At 39.4% G+C, this 17,692-nt stretch overlaps 1 protein-coding gene across 2 annotated transcripts; it reads left to right on the top strand.

Moving 5' to 3' along the window:
- The first annotated feature begins 4,796 nt into the window (after positions 1–4,796).
- LOC140158593 (uncharacterized) lies at positions 4,797–16,059 on the top strand. Of its 2 annotated transcripts, XM_072181744.1 has the most exons (4): positions 4,797–5,063; positions 7,749–7,832; positions 10,154–10,237; positions 14,174–16,059. In XM_072181744.1, exons 1-4 carry the CDS (start codon positions 4,832–4,834, stop codon positions 15,757–15,759), a joined length of 1,986 nt encoding a protein of 661 aa, XP_072037845.1. In that variant the 5' UTR covers positions 4,797–4,831; the 3' UTR covers positions 15,760–16,059. The 2 variants fall into 2 exon arrangements, with proteins under 2 accessions (XP_072037845.1, XP_072037846.1); XM_072181745.1 differs by lacking the exon at positions 10,154–10,237.
- The last annotated feature ends 1,633 nt before the right edge of the window (positions 16,060–17,692 follow it).

Genomic DNA, 17,692 nt, shown 5'->3' on the forward strand with positions numbered 1-17,692 from the left:
GATATAAAGGTTAATACAAAATTCTCAAAAATTTATCAAAATTTGACGAAAATTAATGAAAAAATGGGGTCAGTGAGCGATTATCAGAAATTTCTCAAAATGTGTGGAAAAGGGGGGGGTCTTGTGCATGTGGTGACAGGAAAACAAAAAAGGGGTCACTATTGATGAGAGGCAGTTCAGTAAAACAAGGTGTTCAGGTGTCCATAGCTCTGAGTTCAATAGTCAGGCTTGTCTTTTGAAAATTGCTGGCGAGTGACAAATCACTCTCCTCAAAACTTGTCAGGTGAGCTGTAGGCGAGTGATTTTAATCACTTGTATTTTTAGTATTACACCAAATGTAGGCGAGTAATAAAAAGCTCTCCTCAGGATCATTTTAGGTGAGTGATGGGCTGATGGCGAGTCAGGATCGCTCTCACTCTTCTCTAACTTAGACAACTAGAAAAGGCCTGAAAAGTTCTACTACTGATTGGTCACAAAAATTTTTTTATTAAAGGGGCATTTCGTGATCCACAGCCTCATCCCCCACTTTTCTCAAAAAAAGTTGAGATTTTTATATCACTGGAAACCTCTGGCTACATAATGTTTATGTACAAAATATTTCTTGCAGATTAATTCGTTTAGCAAAGATATCGTGAAATTTGAATTTCGTTCTGGTGCACCAGAACGAAATTACAACGCATTGTCTATGGAGCAGTATAATACACATAATCATGCATAACTCGCGAACGCAAAATCGGAAGCAACTGAAATTTTGGGAATAGGTTTTTTCGTGGATATCTAATGAAAAATGACATAAATAGAGGATGCTAGGATCACGAAATACTCCTTTAAATTTCAGACTTTATACTTTAAGAAAATCCATATGACATTTTCTCAACTTTGTAACTAACTTACGGAACTAAGTATAGAAAAACGATTTTACTTTCTTGTGTTTTGGTGTTTTCACGGGTATTTCAATGGGACGATTATTTAGTGGTGTGCCCCCTTAATTAACCGGAAGTGAAACTTCCAGCTGACCGAGCCAGTAAACATCGCGTCGTAAATTGTCTAAAAAGGAAAAAGATTTTACATTATTTTTGTTTTTACTTTACAATGATGAAAACAACAGATCCTGACAACAGGATTCAGTTCAGTTAAGTTTACATTTTATGGTTTCTTTATCATATTATCAGTCATTGGTATTGCATCAATTCGGTTTAACTTTAATTTAAGCTTATCAACAGTGTGCACTGGCACTGCTATACTAAAATGCAGTAAACCTTTGACGAGCGCGTATTGTAAGGATACATCGCGTATTTACTGCGTTGCACGCACTTGTCTCTGATTGGCTGCTAAGGCGATATAACGTTGCTGAGTGGAAATTTATGAATGAACTGTGCGCCGTACGCGTTGTTAGCGCCGAATTTGCAACATCACGGAAGTCGCGCTCGTCAAAGGTTTGCTGCATTTGAGTATAGCCAACATGTTAATGAGAGGGAAACGTCAGTTAACAGAACTTAACACATTTGCTAGTCAGCCAAAATGGCCTAAACCGGCAATACAAATTTACATTGAAATTTAAAAGTAACCGCTTGCTCAAGGAAATACATAAATATGTTGTCTATACTTCACTTGACCATATGATTTTTTTGGTGATGAGAGACTCGCACATGGACATGGAATTTTAAAATCGATCGATTTAGGGGGGTTCTACACCCCGTTTTATTTTGAAATTTTTGGAAAATGCTGAAAGAAATTCTAAAAAAACAACAAAGACTGTAAAAAATTGAAAAATTAAAAAAAAAAAAAAAAAAAGCGGAAGAAAAATTTAAAGTTGATTTGAGGGGGTTCTATACCCCCCTTTATTTTGGAATTTTTGGGAAAAGCTTAAATAAATTATAAAAAACTAACAAAAATTGAAAAAAGTTTTTAAAAAAAAGAAAAAAATTAAAAGATGGCTCAGGGGGTTCTACACCCCTTTCTTTCTATTTGTTTAATGCTGAAATAAATTATAAAAAAACTAACAAAAACTGATTTTTTGTTATAGGCCTAGGCCAACTGTAAGGAAAAATTTATTTGTGAATTTTTGTGGAAATATTGAAATAAATTATAAACAAATTGAAAAAAAAAAAAAAAAAATGTTTAAACTGCAAATTGAAATTTAAAATGAAAAATTTGAATTCACCTGGCATACCTACAACATGAATGATGATGATAAATCCATTTATTATTCATTATGAGGCAATCCTCGGTAAGTCGGTTTTAGGGGGTCGAAATTATTTGGCGTATGTATTTTAGGGTTTAGTTAGGTTAGGGTTATGCTGGATTCGTACTCTCTTGTCGCCTGCCATTCTGAAGAAAACCCCCGGTGACAGTGGTATACCACAATATACTGGCAAATTCATTTTGAGACCCCACTACATTCACAAGGCGTGTACTCAGCCGTGAAAAATGTTGTTGTTTCAAATGGGGTGTCATTGTAAAGGGGAGTATTGTAGCTATCCAGTGATATGCAACACGATATGAATATGTCACAAATAATTGGAGATACAGATGCTTGAAAAAACTTTCCAAACTTTCGTTGAGGAGTTTATAATCCGGAAGTAACCATTTTGCCCTCCATGAGCAACATGCCGACACAGCTTAAACCAGGATTAACATGGCTTAAACCAGGGTAAACATGGCTTGAACCAGGGTTAATATGCATTGAACCAGGGTTAACATGGTTTAAACCAGGGTTAACATGGCTTAAACTAGGGTTAACATGGCTTAAACTAGGGTTAACATGGTGCAGGTTTTTTTTTCTTTTTGGGCTTGACTCTAATCTGTGATGCAGTTAGGAACTGCCTTGAGTTCAAATCATATGTCCATGGTACTAATAATACTATGTGACCACCTACTACAAATGGGATGTAATGTCAGCAGAGTTTTTTTGAGATATAATCCATAGAACATCTCAAAAACAATAGAAAACAAAGGAGTTTCCAACTCTTGCTGATTTTTACTACCTTGCAAACAAGCAAGGCTTATACAGGGTGTAACAATAAAATTTGTACAATTTTGAAAATAGAATGACACATGTATGACGCTTATTTTGTGATTTGATATTTATATGTCTATCAAGATAATTTCTTTAGCCACCAGCTAAGCTTTGTTTCAATAAAATCGACGGTATAAAAGTGAAGATATGGCCAATTATGTAACCTAGTCTTAAAACCGCTTGGGCCACTTTTATCTAAACTGTTACAAAAGTGACTGAATAGAGTTGGAACCATGGACGATGCTCTTATGATAGGTAGTTCTAAACAATGGGGTATTCGAAGTGCTAGAAATGATTACATAATAGAATAATCTCCTTGAGTTTTTGAAAGTCACAACTAATCACTGACATAACAACCTCATTTACTAGAAATCGTGGCTGCAGCTCAACAACTTCAACCCCAATTCACGTTGGAAGAGCGTGTTTTTATGGTTGTGACATTCGGTATCACACGGAGTCAAGCAGAAACCATAAGATTGTTAGCTATAGTTTATAGCTCATTTTCCAATCTCATGTCTTCCATCAAGGCATACAATTACATATAACTATGAGAAGTATGTGGAATTTGTTAACAGAAATACAATAGTGGTAAGCCCCAGAACAGCTACAATCCATGAAAAATGGTTGGCACACTTTGCCTGTCTTTTGGTATATCTCTGCCCCAGCTCCCCCAATTCAATGTTGGACCAAGCCATGTTGTCAACAGGTCCGTGAGACCCTCCAACATTGAAAGATGGGGAGTGGGGAAGGTGAGATATAAGGGGGAGTCTGTACTTCACATATATTGCATGCATGTTTCACTCACCTCCCCAATTTTAATAGGGCACGCATTTCCATTGTTTAGTGCAAGTGTGCCAACTCTTTTTTTCCTGGATTGTAGAAGCCAAGCTGAACTTAATTTCAAAATCCTATTGTTTTGTACCTATGGATGCAAAAACTGTTCTCAGTTTTACCAACGATATCTCAGGGATATGAGAAATTACTTTATTTATAAGATAATTTGAAAGAAATTTCATGAATTCATTTAAAGATTTTAAAGAAAGATCATATGATCATTATAAGTTCATGTTAATGAAGAAACACGACTTATAATTCTTGTGTCAGTTCTTTGATGTTTAATGCACGATAAGCATATTTACGGGTACAAACTTGATGTGCGCAAACATGGCAAAAGTTGCCCAACATGTTTTCTGGACGTTTTAATTAATCGGACATAACTTTTGAACCCAAGCTAGTAAAGAAACCAACTAAACGTCTTCTTTTAGCCAAGATATTACTGATTGTATTGCATAAAACATTTGTGCCATAACTCTTTTAGTTTTTCCCTGAGAAGTCAAAATGCAATTGTATAAATTTTATTGTTACACCCTGTATTAAGCAGGCACCCAGGCTCTTTTTACCCCATGGTTGCCAAGTTTTGGCTCCTGGTGTGTCCAGTATTTTACACTACAAACTATAGGACCAGGAGCCATCTTTTGGACCAGGAGCTCATTTTAGCTCCTGGTCCAAGCATACTTAATATAAGGCCTGCAAACAAGCAACAGTGCCAGCTGCCATGTAATATATCATTGTAAATCTTATTTTGAGGAAAAGTTGCCTGTCCAATTTCAAAAAGTGAAAATGCCGACAATTACAGCCCATTTGTGGTGGACGGCCACATTAAACAAATTGGGCTATTTATTTCTCAATGTGCTCTACTTTTTCAGAGCACAGTTCAAACCTGCTATTCTAATGCTATCCTTGCTTGATTCAATGGTGTGTTTTTTTTCCAATTCAGTCACCACTTCCACCTACACATCGTATCACCAACCCATGGTCCAGCACCAACAACAACCCCACCAGCAACATCACCATCAACTACAGCACCAACAGCATCTTCACCATCATCATCAGCAGCAGCAGCAGCAACAGCATCAGCCACATCATCATCAGCAGCAGCAGCATGCACATCTTCAGAGTCTGTCAACTGCACTCCCACCTATGGGCAACTGGCATGATCCACTTCAGAATAATCCCATGAATACCCAGCAGCAGGAATCTAAACGTAAGTCTTACGGGATGGGTGCGGTTAGGGGTAGGATGGGGTAAACGTATGTCTTATGGGATGGGTGCGGTTAGGGGTAGGATGGGGTAAACGCAAGTCTTATGGGATGGGTGAGGTTAGGGGTAGGATGGGGTAAACACAAGTCTTATGGGATGGGTGCGGTTAGGGGTAGGATGGGGTAAACACAAGTCTTATGGGATGGGTGCGGTTAGGGGTAGGATGGGGTAAACACAAGTCTTATGGGATGGGTGCGGTTAGGGGTAGGATGGGGTAAACACAAGTCTTATGGGATGGGTGAGGTTAGGGGTAGGATGGGGTAAACGCAAGTCTTATGGGATGGGTGAGGTTAGGGGTAGGATGGGGTAAACACAAGTCTTATGGGATGGGTGCGGTTAGGGGTAGGATGGGGTAAACACAAGTCTTATGGGATGGGTGCGGTTAGGGGTAGGATGGGGTAAACACAAGTCTTATGGGATGGGTGAGGTTAGGGGTAGGATGGGGTAAACACAAGTCTAATGGGATGGGTGCAGTTTGGGGTAGGATGGGGTAAACACAAGTCTTATGGGATGGGCGCGGTTAGGGGTAGGATGGGGTAAACACAAGTCTTGTAGACCTTTTCCGTAATTGCCAACCTTTCACCGTAGATGGGGTAAACATGGACTTTGCCCTCGCTTTCGATATTGTTTGTCACGTGATATTGATGTTGACCCCATCTACAGTGAAAGGTGGGCAATTACGGAAAAGGTCTATAGGATGGGTGTGATTAGGGGTAGGATGGGGTAAACACAAGTCTTATGGGATGGGTGAGGTTAGGGGTAGGATGGGGTAAACACAAGTCTTATGGGATGGGTGTGGTTAGGGGTAGGATGGGGTAAACACAAGTCTTATGGGATGGGTGTGGTTAGGGGTAGGATGGGGTAAACACAAGTCTTATGGGATGGGTGAGGTTAGGGGTAGGATGGGGTAAACACAAGTCTAATGGGATGGGTGTGGTTAGGGGTAGGATGGGGTAAACACAAGTCTTATGGGATGGGTGCAGTTTGGGGTAGGATGGGGTAAATGCAAGTCTTATGGGATGGGTGCGGTTAGGGGTAGGATGGGGTAAACACAAGTCTTATGGGATGGGTGAGGTTAGGGGTAGGATGGGGTAAACACAAGTCTAATGGGATGGGTGTGGTTAGGGGTAGGATGGGGTAAACACAAGTCTTATGGGATGGGTGCAGTTTGGGGTAGGATGGGGTAAATGCAAGTCTTATGGGATGGGTGCGGTTAGGGGTAGGATGGGGTAAACACAAGTCTTATGGGATGGGTGCGGTTAGGGGTAGGATGGGGTAAACACAAGTCTAATGGGATGGGTGCGGTTAGGGGTAGGATGGGGTAAACACAAGTCTTATGGGATGGGTGCGGTTAGGGGTAGGATGGGGTAAACGCAAGTCTTATGGGATGGGTGTGGTTAGGGGTAGGATGGGGTAAACACAAGTCTTATGGGATGGGTGCGGTTAGGGGTAGGATGGGGTAAACACAAAGTCTTATGGGATGGGTGCGGTTTGGGGTAGGATGGGGTAAACGCAAGTTATATGGGATGGGTGCAGTTAGGGGTAGGATGGGGTAAACGCAAGTCTTGTGGGATGGGTGTGATTAGGGGTAGGATGGGGTAAACACAAGTCTTATGGGATCGGTGCGGTTAGGGGTAGGATGTGGTAAACGCAAGTCTTATGGGATGGGTGCGGTTAGGGGTAGGATGGGGTAAACACAAGTCTTATGGGATGGGTGCGGTTAGGGGTAGACTTTAATGCACAAATCACACATATTTACGTGTTCACACACTTTGCGGACCCTTCAATCTGAAGTCCAAAGCGTACAAAATCTTGAAAATGTACCCCATTTATATATTGCATGATTTGAATATAAAACTTTTGATATTGTGCATTCATTCTCGGCTTTTGGTGGCTTCGTATTATTTTCTACATGAACAAAAGAAAAATAAGCAGCAGCGTAACCCAGCAGACTCATAAGTCATGACTAGCGACACATTTACATATACAATAGAGAGCTTGGGATTTCCAAACGTATGTATCAAACGCCCATGCGTCCATTCAAATTCTAAAATATAGTATACAAATATTGACTGCTATGAGGGTAGCCTCGGGGCATAGTCATGGTTTTGAGATCACCTTGGGCCTATAATTTCAATCATGCCCCGAATAAAAAGCAGTCAATATTTGTTTTATATACCAAATCTTAAGATTCTTGTCATCTGTTTGATTAAAAGCATCGATTTTGGGAAGAGAAATTAATAGTTTCAATGCGAACGGCACATATTACAATCTGTGATTTTCCGCGTAATTATAGCGTGCGAAAACATTAACCTGTGCGTAATCATTTTACGCTGGGAACAAAGCACACACAGAACTATGCCCGGGAAATAGTTACTTCTGCGGGCATAAACAAAAATATGCCCGCGCTTTTAACCAATCAGATAGCGGGAATCTTTAGATGAGGTATATAGTCTATATTTTGTACTGAGCCAATCAGGGATGTGGTAAGAATAGCAGGGCTGAAAGGGATTAAGCTTAAAAGAGCTAAGGGATCTGAAAGCTCTGTTTGGATTGATTACTTTTATGATTATATTATGTACTTAACCAATTGTGTGTATTGTTTCATTCCCTCAATTTTTCTTTGCAGGAGAGAGACCCTACACTTGTAGTCATTGTGGCAAAGGCTTCATTCAAAGCAGCAACTGTAAATTACATGAAAGAACTCATACAGGTATGCAAGTATCCCTTCCTTAGAAATATTAATATCCCTGCTCCTTGGATAACTCATTCCCAGGCGGCGGATGACATGATCGAGCCGGCAACTCGTGAAACCGCCCGGCCGTATGGCATTTTCCATATACTCGGTATGTTTTGTGGGGTTCATTATCGAACCCCAACGGTTTTAGCTTGTATTTATATTATTTATCAACATAGGCCTATTTGTTTGTGATATTCCAAGCGTTTTAAAATTTCAAAATAATCCCATTCAATTACACGGTTGACGATGAAAATTTACTGAATTTAGGGAATGCACGTCATACACCACCTGCTCATTCCCTACTTGGGATATATACTTCCCCTGGCTTTAATGTCCTCATCCCACAGGCTTCATTCAAAGCAGCAACTGTAAATTACATGAAAGAACTCATACAGGTATGCAAGTATCCCTTCCTTAGAAATGTTAATATCCCTGCTCCTTGGATAACTCATTCCCTACTTGGGATATATACTTCCCCTGGCTTTAATGTCCTCATCCCAAAGGCTTCATTCAAAGCATCAACTGTAAATTACATGAAAGAACTCATACAGGTATGCAAGTATCCCTTCCTTAGATATGTTAATATCCCTGCTCCTTGGATAACTCATTCTCTACTTGGGATATATATCGGTTGACATACACAACTCTTGCTGCAGTAGTTTTAGATCTTTCAGTGCTGTTACGGAGGACACAGTCGCTAAGACCATCACCGGGTCTGCTGCAAAATTTTGCCCTTTGGACCCAATACCCACTGTTCTTCTCAGACAATGTTTGGAAGCTGTTCTTCCTACTATAACACGTTTGGTAAACACTTCTTTGTTGACAGGAGAAATGCCATCGGGGCTTAAAGTTGCGTGAGTCATCCCACTGCTTAAGAAATCCAGCCTTGATCATGAAGAGCTGAAAAATTATAGACCTATCTCAAACCTGAAGTTTTTGTTCAAACCCATTGAGAGGACAGCCTCTTCTCAACTTCATGCTTACCGAGATAAGAATAACCTGCATTCACCGATGCAGTCAGCCTATCACAAATTTTATAGCACTGAGACGGCCTTGCTACGTGTGCAGACGGACTTACTTCGGGCAGTAGACATAACTAGACAAACATCAAGAAGCTGTGTTGATATTACTCGATTACTCAGCTGCGTTTGACACAATCGATCATAATATTCTTATTCGGCGCTTGTGTCAACGCTACGGCATCACAGATACTGCCCTGAAGTGGTTTTCTTCATATGTACAAGGCCGTACTCAGTGCATTGATATCAATGGTATTTTATCTGACGAATACCCACTTGATGAAGGTGTCCCACAGGGCTCAGTATGTGGCCCCCTTATTTTCACCATGTATACGGCACCTATAGGTGACATAATTGCAGCCCACGGTTTGAGTCACATGATATATGCGGACGATACACAACTGTATCTGGTTTTAGATCCATCAAAGCATCTCCATGGTATAAATAAGCTTGAGAAATGTGTGTCTGATATCAAAGCATGGGCAGCCTGTGTGCAATAAGTTAATGCTAAATGACTCTAAAACGGAAGTTATCCATCTTTGTTCTCGTTTATAAATACACTTCTTTACCTTCATTCACAAAGGACATACCATTGGCTTGAACAGGTGCCTGTGAAGCAAAGAATATCAAGTAGGGAATGAGTTATCCAAGGAGCAGGGATATTAACATTTCCAGGGACCTCCATTCACAAAGGACATACTGCCGGTTTGTACAGGTACATGGCAAACAAAGGACATCATCTCGGCAGCCAGGATGTCCCAAAACTATCAACTTTATTCTCATTTCGTGGTAGCAGGTCACATATGGTAGTCATCAGACAAGGCGTAGCGTGCAGGTTCTTTTTAGGGGTCCCTTATATCATATCTGTCCCTTGCAATCACTGGGCAGAATATGGCAGTGTTTTTGTTTCCCAAAATGTTGGCTCTGCTGGGCATGGGTTTTTGTGATTCCTGGCTGGGAACTCTGTCCTGTTTGGCTTATGTTATTTATATCCCATGTTTTCTTTTCTGTTAGGCACCAGAATCAAATTTGATCGATCATTGGATCAATCGTCTATTCTGCTTTGATGCTTGTTATTAATGAATTAACAACTAATTAATAAGAATTAATGCTAAATTTATATTGGTCAATATCAATACATACTAAGATTCATATGTTATCACAATTAACAATAGTCAATTAATTGATTTAATAAATAACAAGGATCGACCAAGCATCGATTTGTTTCTATTGCCTTATACAGATGTGAATCATTTATTTGTTTTTAATTCCTAGGAGAGAAACCATTTAAATGTGACATATGCAACAAAGGATTCAGAAAAAGTAGCAATCTGATATTGCACCAGAGAAACCACACAGGTTAGTATCAGGCTATTCTACAGGCGTGAGAAGTTTCCTTATTTTTAAAGGAATAGCTTTTTTTTGCCCAAATTTCCACTTTTTTTAGCCCGTTTTGAGCTTTTTTGCCATGTATTTTAAGCATTTTTTCAAAATTTTCCTTTTTTTCATTGAAATGTATTCTCATGTGAATTTCAAATTGGGTTACCTGAATGGGCGACTTTTATTTTAAATTTAACACCTCCCCCCACCTGTGTGAAAGATTAAAGTGAAGGACCCTGATTGGCTAATTGAAGCATCCCGTGAAATATAAGTAGGGCTCTGATTGGCTAATTGAAGCATCCCATGAATATTTACATTGTGACTTTTGACAGTTTCTAGAAAGCAGTGTTTAAGAAATAATTTGTTGACTTATCAACATTGACCAGGGAATAAATAAGATTGGGAAGTGTCACTCTATATAAAAAGTAATAAAACTATGGAAGCCACCATTAACGTGCCATCGCGTAGGCCTGGAACACTACCGCGCTTTCTACCGGTTGCATCGCGTCCGTGCTCCGCGTTTAAGTAATGAAAATTACCCGTAAAATCGCGGCTTGCTGCATCCACGGTTAGACTTTATCAAGCCTGCTACAGTGCATTTTTGTCTCGCCTGAACTTTGTTCAGGATGGGACTTCACTAATCACTATTTCTGTCTGTCCGTGTGTGTGGGGGGGGGTGGAGGGGTGGATGTATGTGTGTTGGTCCGGAGTTGTATCTGGGGAACCGTAAGACCTACGGGGACGCTACTTGGTGGGAGGAAGGGTATCCAAGTTTGCTCCGCAATCGTATGTTTTCGGTAAAAAATTAGCAAATTAACATAGCTAATGTGCATAATTTATGCGAAAATCAGGGCAAATTGATGTGGACAGACTATTTGATGATCCATTGGGTGCATAGTAACGAAACCTGGTGACAGGAATGATACACACCTGCTGATCACCTGATTAGTTTTTCAGCGAAAAGTATGTGCATTTAGTTGTTAATTTGCATAATTTATGCGGAACGCTTCTACAAATATGGTTGGAAATCTGAAGAAATCCGCCTTGTGGCGTTGTATTTGGGGATCCGGAAGAACCCTAGCCCTATGATGATGAAACATGGTAGGGGGTAGCATCACCAGAGGATCTTGACCTGATTTGATTTTCAGCGCAAAATATGGTAATTAAGTACCTAATTTGCATAATTTATGCATAACATGCAAAAACCTTTTTTCTCAGAGACTAGGGGTCGCACATTCTTCAAACTTGGTGGGTGGGTGCATCTTGACCCCAGACAGAACAAGTTTGTATTACTGTCTGTTCAATTAGCTTAGATTCTTGAATTTTTAAGATATTTGAAAAAATAAAAATTGTGGCCAAAGTCATCAAAGAAAAGTGTTAGCACAGCCTTAGACCTAACATGATTTATACTTTTCAAATTCCAAAGTTCAAGTAAAAACCCCATTTCTTTTCAATTTTGCCTCACTTAAGGCAGTTACTTGGGTCCACCAAAAGGATTCGCGACCTTTTTACAAATCAAGTGGGACGGTCCATTCTCAACTTAGGGCATAGACCCTATCCAATTTAGCAAAACAATCTGTCCACCAATGTCCTGCCATTTCAATTGTTATACCGTTCCGGTTATTAGATAGGTGTTGATGGTCCACCGGTTTTTGTTACACAAAATTATATGGCGAGATTACGTTTTATGCATAACATTATTCTGAGCATTATTTTTTCTTAAACAATGACATTAAAATTATGGATTTCGTTCTTATTTCAACTGGTTTACAATGTAAATTGAGTTTTGTTTAATACCATCATTCCTTCCCAAGAATATCAGCATTCGCTTGACATATTTCTTAAACAATGACATTTTCAGATACAGTGACTTTACAAGAATTGTTTCTGTAACCTGATTGTTTTACAAAAGTTCTTTTGTTTCCAAATGTCCTTTATGTCCAAATGTCATAGTTTGTATTCAACAAACAAAACGAAATAACAAATTGAAAATAAATGTGTAGTTTTATAATAGGCCTATAGGTCTACAACTTCTCAGACCCATTCGCACAATAAATAAATAAATAAATAAATGAAAAATAAATACGCAAGGAATGTATTTATATAAGCTGGGCCTATTTTAGATGATCGAATAAATACTATCTCATCCATGGTTCATCTAAGGTCAAATTACTAAAATAGTGTTTTATGGGCACAATACTTGGTGGGTACAGGTAGAATTTTCGGACGGTCATTTCAGGGTCATCCAAGGTCACCAAGGGGTCATTTGAGGTCAAATTACTAAAACTGTCGATGGGCATGAAACTTGGTGGGTACAGTCAACATTTAGAGGTCAAATTTTCGGAAGGTCTTTTCAGGGTCATCCGAGGTCACCCAGGGGTCATCTTAGGTCAAATTACTAAAAACTGTCGAATGGGCATTGGGTACAGTCAACATTTAGAGCCAAATTTTTGGACGGGAATTTTGGGGTCATCCAAGGTCACCCAGGGGTCATCTGAGGTCAAATTACTGAAAATTGGTGTATGGGCATGAAACTTGGTGGGTACAGTCAACATTTAGAGTCAAATTTTCAGAAGGTCATTTCAGGGTCAACCGAGGTCACCCTGGGGTCATCTGAGGTCAAATTACTAAAAACTGTCATATGGGCATGAAACTTGGTGGGTGCAGTCAACATTTAGAGTCAATGTTTCAGAAGGTAATTTCGGGGTCATCCAAGGTCACCCAAGGGTCATCTGAGGTCAAATTACTAAAAACTGTCATGTGGGCATGAAACTTGGTGGGTACAGTCAACATTTAGAGTCAAATTTTTGGAAAGTTATTTTGGGGTCATCCAAGGTCACCAAGGGGTCATCTGAGGTCAAATTACTGAAAATTGGTGTATGGGCATGAAATTTGGTGGGTACAGTCAACATTTAGAGTCAAATTTTTGGAAGGTCATTTTGGGGTCACCCAGGGTCATATGATGTCAAATTACTAACTGTTGTATGGGCATGAAACTTGGTGGGTACAGTCAACATTTAGAGTCAATTTTTTGGAAGGTCATTTCAGGGTCACCAAGGGTCATATGAGGTCAAATTACTGAAAACTGTTGTATGGGCATGACATTTGGTGGGCACAGTGAACATTTAGAGCCAATTTTGAAGGTCATTTTGGGGTTATCCGGGGTCACCCAGGGGTCATCTGAGGTCTAATTACTAAAACCTCATCTGGGCATGAAACTTGGTGGGTACAGTCAACATTTAAAGCCAAATTTTTGGATGGTAATTTTAAGCTCATCCGAGGTCATTCAGGGGTCATCTGAGTTACTAACAATTGTCACATTGGCATGAAACTTGGTGGGTACAGTCATCATTTAGAGCCAAATTTTTGGACGGTCATTTCAAGGTCATCTGCGGTCACTCAGGGGTCATCTGAGGTTAAATTAATAAAAACCTTTGTATGGGAATGAAACTTGGTGGGTAAAGTCAACATTTAGAGCCCAATTTTTGGAAGGTCATTTTGGGGTCACCAGGGTCATCTGAGGTCAAATTAGTAAAAACTGTTAGATGGGTATGAGACTTAGTGGGTAGTCACCATCAGCCATGTAATCGTGCCCAAACCGAGAACCACCAAAATGTAGGGGTCAAAGGTCAAATTTCAATATTGATCCAATCAAGCTCCAATTGAACAGGCAAATCACCATGGCTTGTTGCAGGTTCATTTACTTGTACCAAAAGTAATCGCGAAAGCAGGTGGTCGCGAAAGCAGGCGAGACTCATGGTTCGAGAACCGCCTTGTTTTACAGAAACAGTAAATTTGAATCATTGTGAAGGTTTTAGGGTGAATGTTTTACACTTGAAAATGATCAATTAGAGAGAACAAGAAAAAAAGTTCTATCCTCATAATTACTGTATCTTTTGTTCCATTACATTACAGATTGTTCTGGTAGTTCACCAAAGAGGTTTGCGTCGACTGGAAATATATCTACCTCCAACGAGTCAGAGACTATAGTGTTTCTAAAGCGTTCCATTATTCTAGGCATTATCATACAAAACAAGGATTTGTCTAAGGAAAAACAATATTTGCTTGTGTTTGAAGCAATATGTCATGAAAACTGTATAAATCTAATACATACAGAACGCCTTGAGAAGTTCATCAAACATTACATTTGTCTCCTTAAAGAGCAAATAGTATGGATGGTACCTGACCCTCAAAGTGACTATTTCTTAACTCAAGTAGAAAAAGCCCCACCTTGGGAATGCAGAGTGCTAGCTTCTGAATTTTCAGATCCTGAACAGTTTCGGAAAATTTGTAGAGAGAATATACAAAAAGGAGTTAATGGATCTTTAACACAGGGCTTCAAACAGCATGTTCGCGCAGGAGGTCCTAGGAAGAGGTACACATCAAGTATCTTCAAAATTTCATCAAGTAACCAAAATGATGATGAAGGCAAGAAAAAAAGAAAAAAGGAAAAAAAGAAAAAGGAAAAAAGAAAATCTAGAAGAAGAGAGAGAGAAAAGAATAAGATGGTCATCAACACCACATATCCGTTCAGGCATAGCATGCCTATTTCTTCTGGTAGTTCTGAAACTAGTCTCACAACCTATACAGTAAGAAACCACATGTGCAATGCAAGCAACAATACGTGTATAACCACTGCAGGGAATAGAATTCCCAACACATGTGTTAACATTGGATCGGATTATCACAAACATGCAGCTAGGACCTGTGATGAACGGCAAAGGGGGGCTTGCAATGAGAAGCAGATTTCTTGTTTCAAATGTAAATATTGCCATATGTACATCACTAGTCAACACTTTTATCAGAGGCATATTCATAGACATGAGCAGAAATATAGGAAATTTTGGATGGCATCAATAATGCAGAGTGCCACATCAGTTATCAATTTGGATGGTTTAGAAACCAGACCCACTGTCCATATGGCTACAGGTACTACACAGGGTAGAGAGAGCACCATCCATACTAGTAGCCAGACAGAAGATGCAGCTAATCAAATTCATGTTGCAAGCAAAGACAAGACCACTTTGAACACTAAATCTGGCAATGCTGTACTAACCATGCCTATCTCTTATAAATATATCAATGGCAACTTATATCTAACCTACACAAAGCCGTTAGATTCAGGCAAGGGAATTCAGGTCAAAACATTTATGATATCTTGTAATAGCACCACAAGCAACCTGAAAGATGGTAGCAATAGCAAGAGAATTCAGGATGCTCTAGTTAAGTATGTGCAAAGTATGAGCACAGTAAGCAAGGACATTCACAAGGCACCAGTAAGTAACCCCCAGTCTTTCACTCCCCAAGTCATATCTCATCCTAGCATGAAATGGGTTTATCTTAAACGCACAATTAACACCAAGTTTCTCAAGAAGAAGCAGATATCTTGTTTTGAATGTAAATACTGCAAGATATACATTGCTGATGCACAATTCTGTCGGAGGCATATTCATAGACATGAGAAGAAATATAAGAGATTTTGGATGGCAGCAAGTAAATAATGTGATGACAGTCACTGGTGGCAGATTGCTGACTACGTACCACATCAAGTAATTCCTGTTTGGAACACTACATCAGTAACTCTTGCAAGCATGTTGTTTTCCATATCTTTACAAACTACAGACAAACTGGAGAAAGGGCCAAAACCATTTATACCAAGACCACATGTCTGGTAGCTCTGTTCAAAGCTTGGCCATGCTTCACAAAATCCATAACATGGCAAATGTTGTTAAACATACAGCAGAAGGAAGCAAGATTATGCAGGTCACCTAGTGTTAGGTATGCACATCTGAAGCAAGGCAATCAATTCAGCATCGAAGTGGTTACGTAATTCTCTTGGTTACCGGATCACGCTACTTTGGTATGCCTTCGAGTGCCATATACTTTATGTGGTGATCATTTCGATCGTGGTTCATTATTCTAGCGCGTGATCCCGCTGACATAGTAACATTACGTAACTTCGATACTGAATAGTGTCATAAGTTATCAGGCAAAGAGTAAGACCAATCAAAACAGATACCACATCAAGTAGATGTGTTTAAAAGATATAAGGAGGTTTTATGAGAACACAAATTATGATGCACAAATCTGCAGTCAAAATTAGGACTATTCAGAACAACATAATTTGGTAACCCTGTACAAAGTAAGGACATAGGAAAGCCATCTGTGGTACTCTAACTGCATGTAAGAATTACATGAAGAATGCTAACCCCTTTGTTGAGCTCTCTAGAAAGTGTCACAAAATGTGGACCATTATAACACCACAAAAAGAATGCATAGAACGGCTTTGAGGTGTTTGAAGAACAATTACATTATTATGTTGTGATGAATCAAAGTGTGTGAAAATAATTAGACCCAAAACAAAATAATGATAATGATCAAATTTTATGCTTTACGGGCAATATTTATTGGTCTCGCTGAGTTTGAAACAGCCCACGAAGAACTGCCAAGAATGCCACTGAAACCCCTCCAGGGGCCATATAAAGTGGGCCTTAAGCTCTATCCACTATCCAAGAAATTCACAGTGGGAGTTATGCTGGCCCATGAAATTAACTATATGTTGCCCTCCCAGTAAAAAACTGTTGAGAACACCTGCTCTAGTTAACCCTAACCCAACTAGGACTCACTAAAGCTCACTATTAAAACCACTCTGTGTGCATGCATTCCACGGGACTTGATGATGCAATCAGACCAAGTCATATATACCCAGGGAATCGCTGGTCGGCGCCAACGCCACCTGTGTAGCTACATGCTGGGGATCTTCTGCGGGCATGCGAGGGGTCCGAGGTTCGAATCCCGGGGTACCAAGTGACTTTCTTCTTCATCTTCTCTCCTTTTTCGCTCCTTCTTTCCCTTCCGATAGCCAAAAAACCACGGGTAGGGTTAGGGTTAGTGGATTTGTTTTTTGCTTTTAAGAACTTGAGATTTCCATAAAGCAGTATACAGACTTTTTATTGTACGTACAATATTGTATGTACAATATGTACGTTATTTAATCTATTGCCATTCTATTTCCAGTAATGTTTAAGTTCTAACGAATGTTTGATGACGTAAAATCGAAAATATATTTCTGCTAGATATTGTATGCAACATATTATCGATTTTTCTTCATCAAACATTCGTTAGAACTTAAACATTTTTAAACAAAATATATTTCTGCTAGATATTGTATGCAACATATTATCGATTTTTCTTCATCAAACATTCGTTAGAACTTAAACATTACTGGAAATAGAATGGCAATAGATTAAATAACGTACATATTGTACATACAATATTGTACGTACAATACTCGGAGTCTGAAGCGCGCTTTATAGTGTGAAGATTGCAGGCAGAAAGCTTATATGATTGTCTAGTTGACGTTCACCTTGGCAGTGAGAGATGGTGGTCTTGTTCTATGATAACACCTTCACATTTCAAGGGCGCTATTACCTT

The sequence above is a fragment of the Amphiura filiformis genome, chromosome 8 (assembly GCF_039555335.1).
Source record: "Amphiura filiformis chromosome 8, Afil_fr2py, whole genome shotgun sequence".
Lineage (NCBI taxonomy): Eukaryota > Metazoa > Echinodermata > Ophiuroidea > Amphilepidida > Amphiuridae > Amphiura > Amphiura filiformis.

Coding starts and splice junctions, on each gene's coding strand:
- LOC140158593 (XM_072181744.1), top strand. CDS start 4,832: ATGGTCCAGCACCAACAACAACCCCACCAGCAACATCACCATCAACTA. Junction 5,064..7,748: donor CCAGCAGCAGGAATCTAAAC/GTAAGTCTTACG, acceptor TTTTCTTTGCAG/GAGAGAGACCCTACACTTGT. Junction 7,833..10,153: donor ACATGAAAGAACTCATACAG/GTATGCAAGTAT, acceptor TTTAATTCCTAG/GAGAGAAACCATTTAAATGT.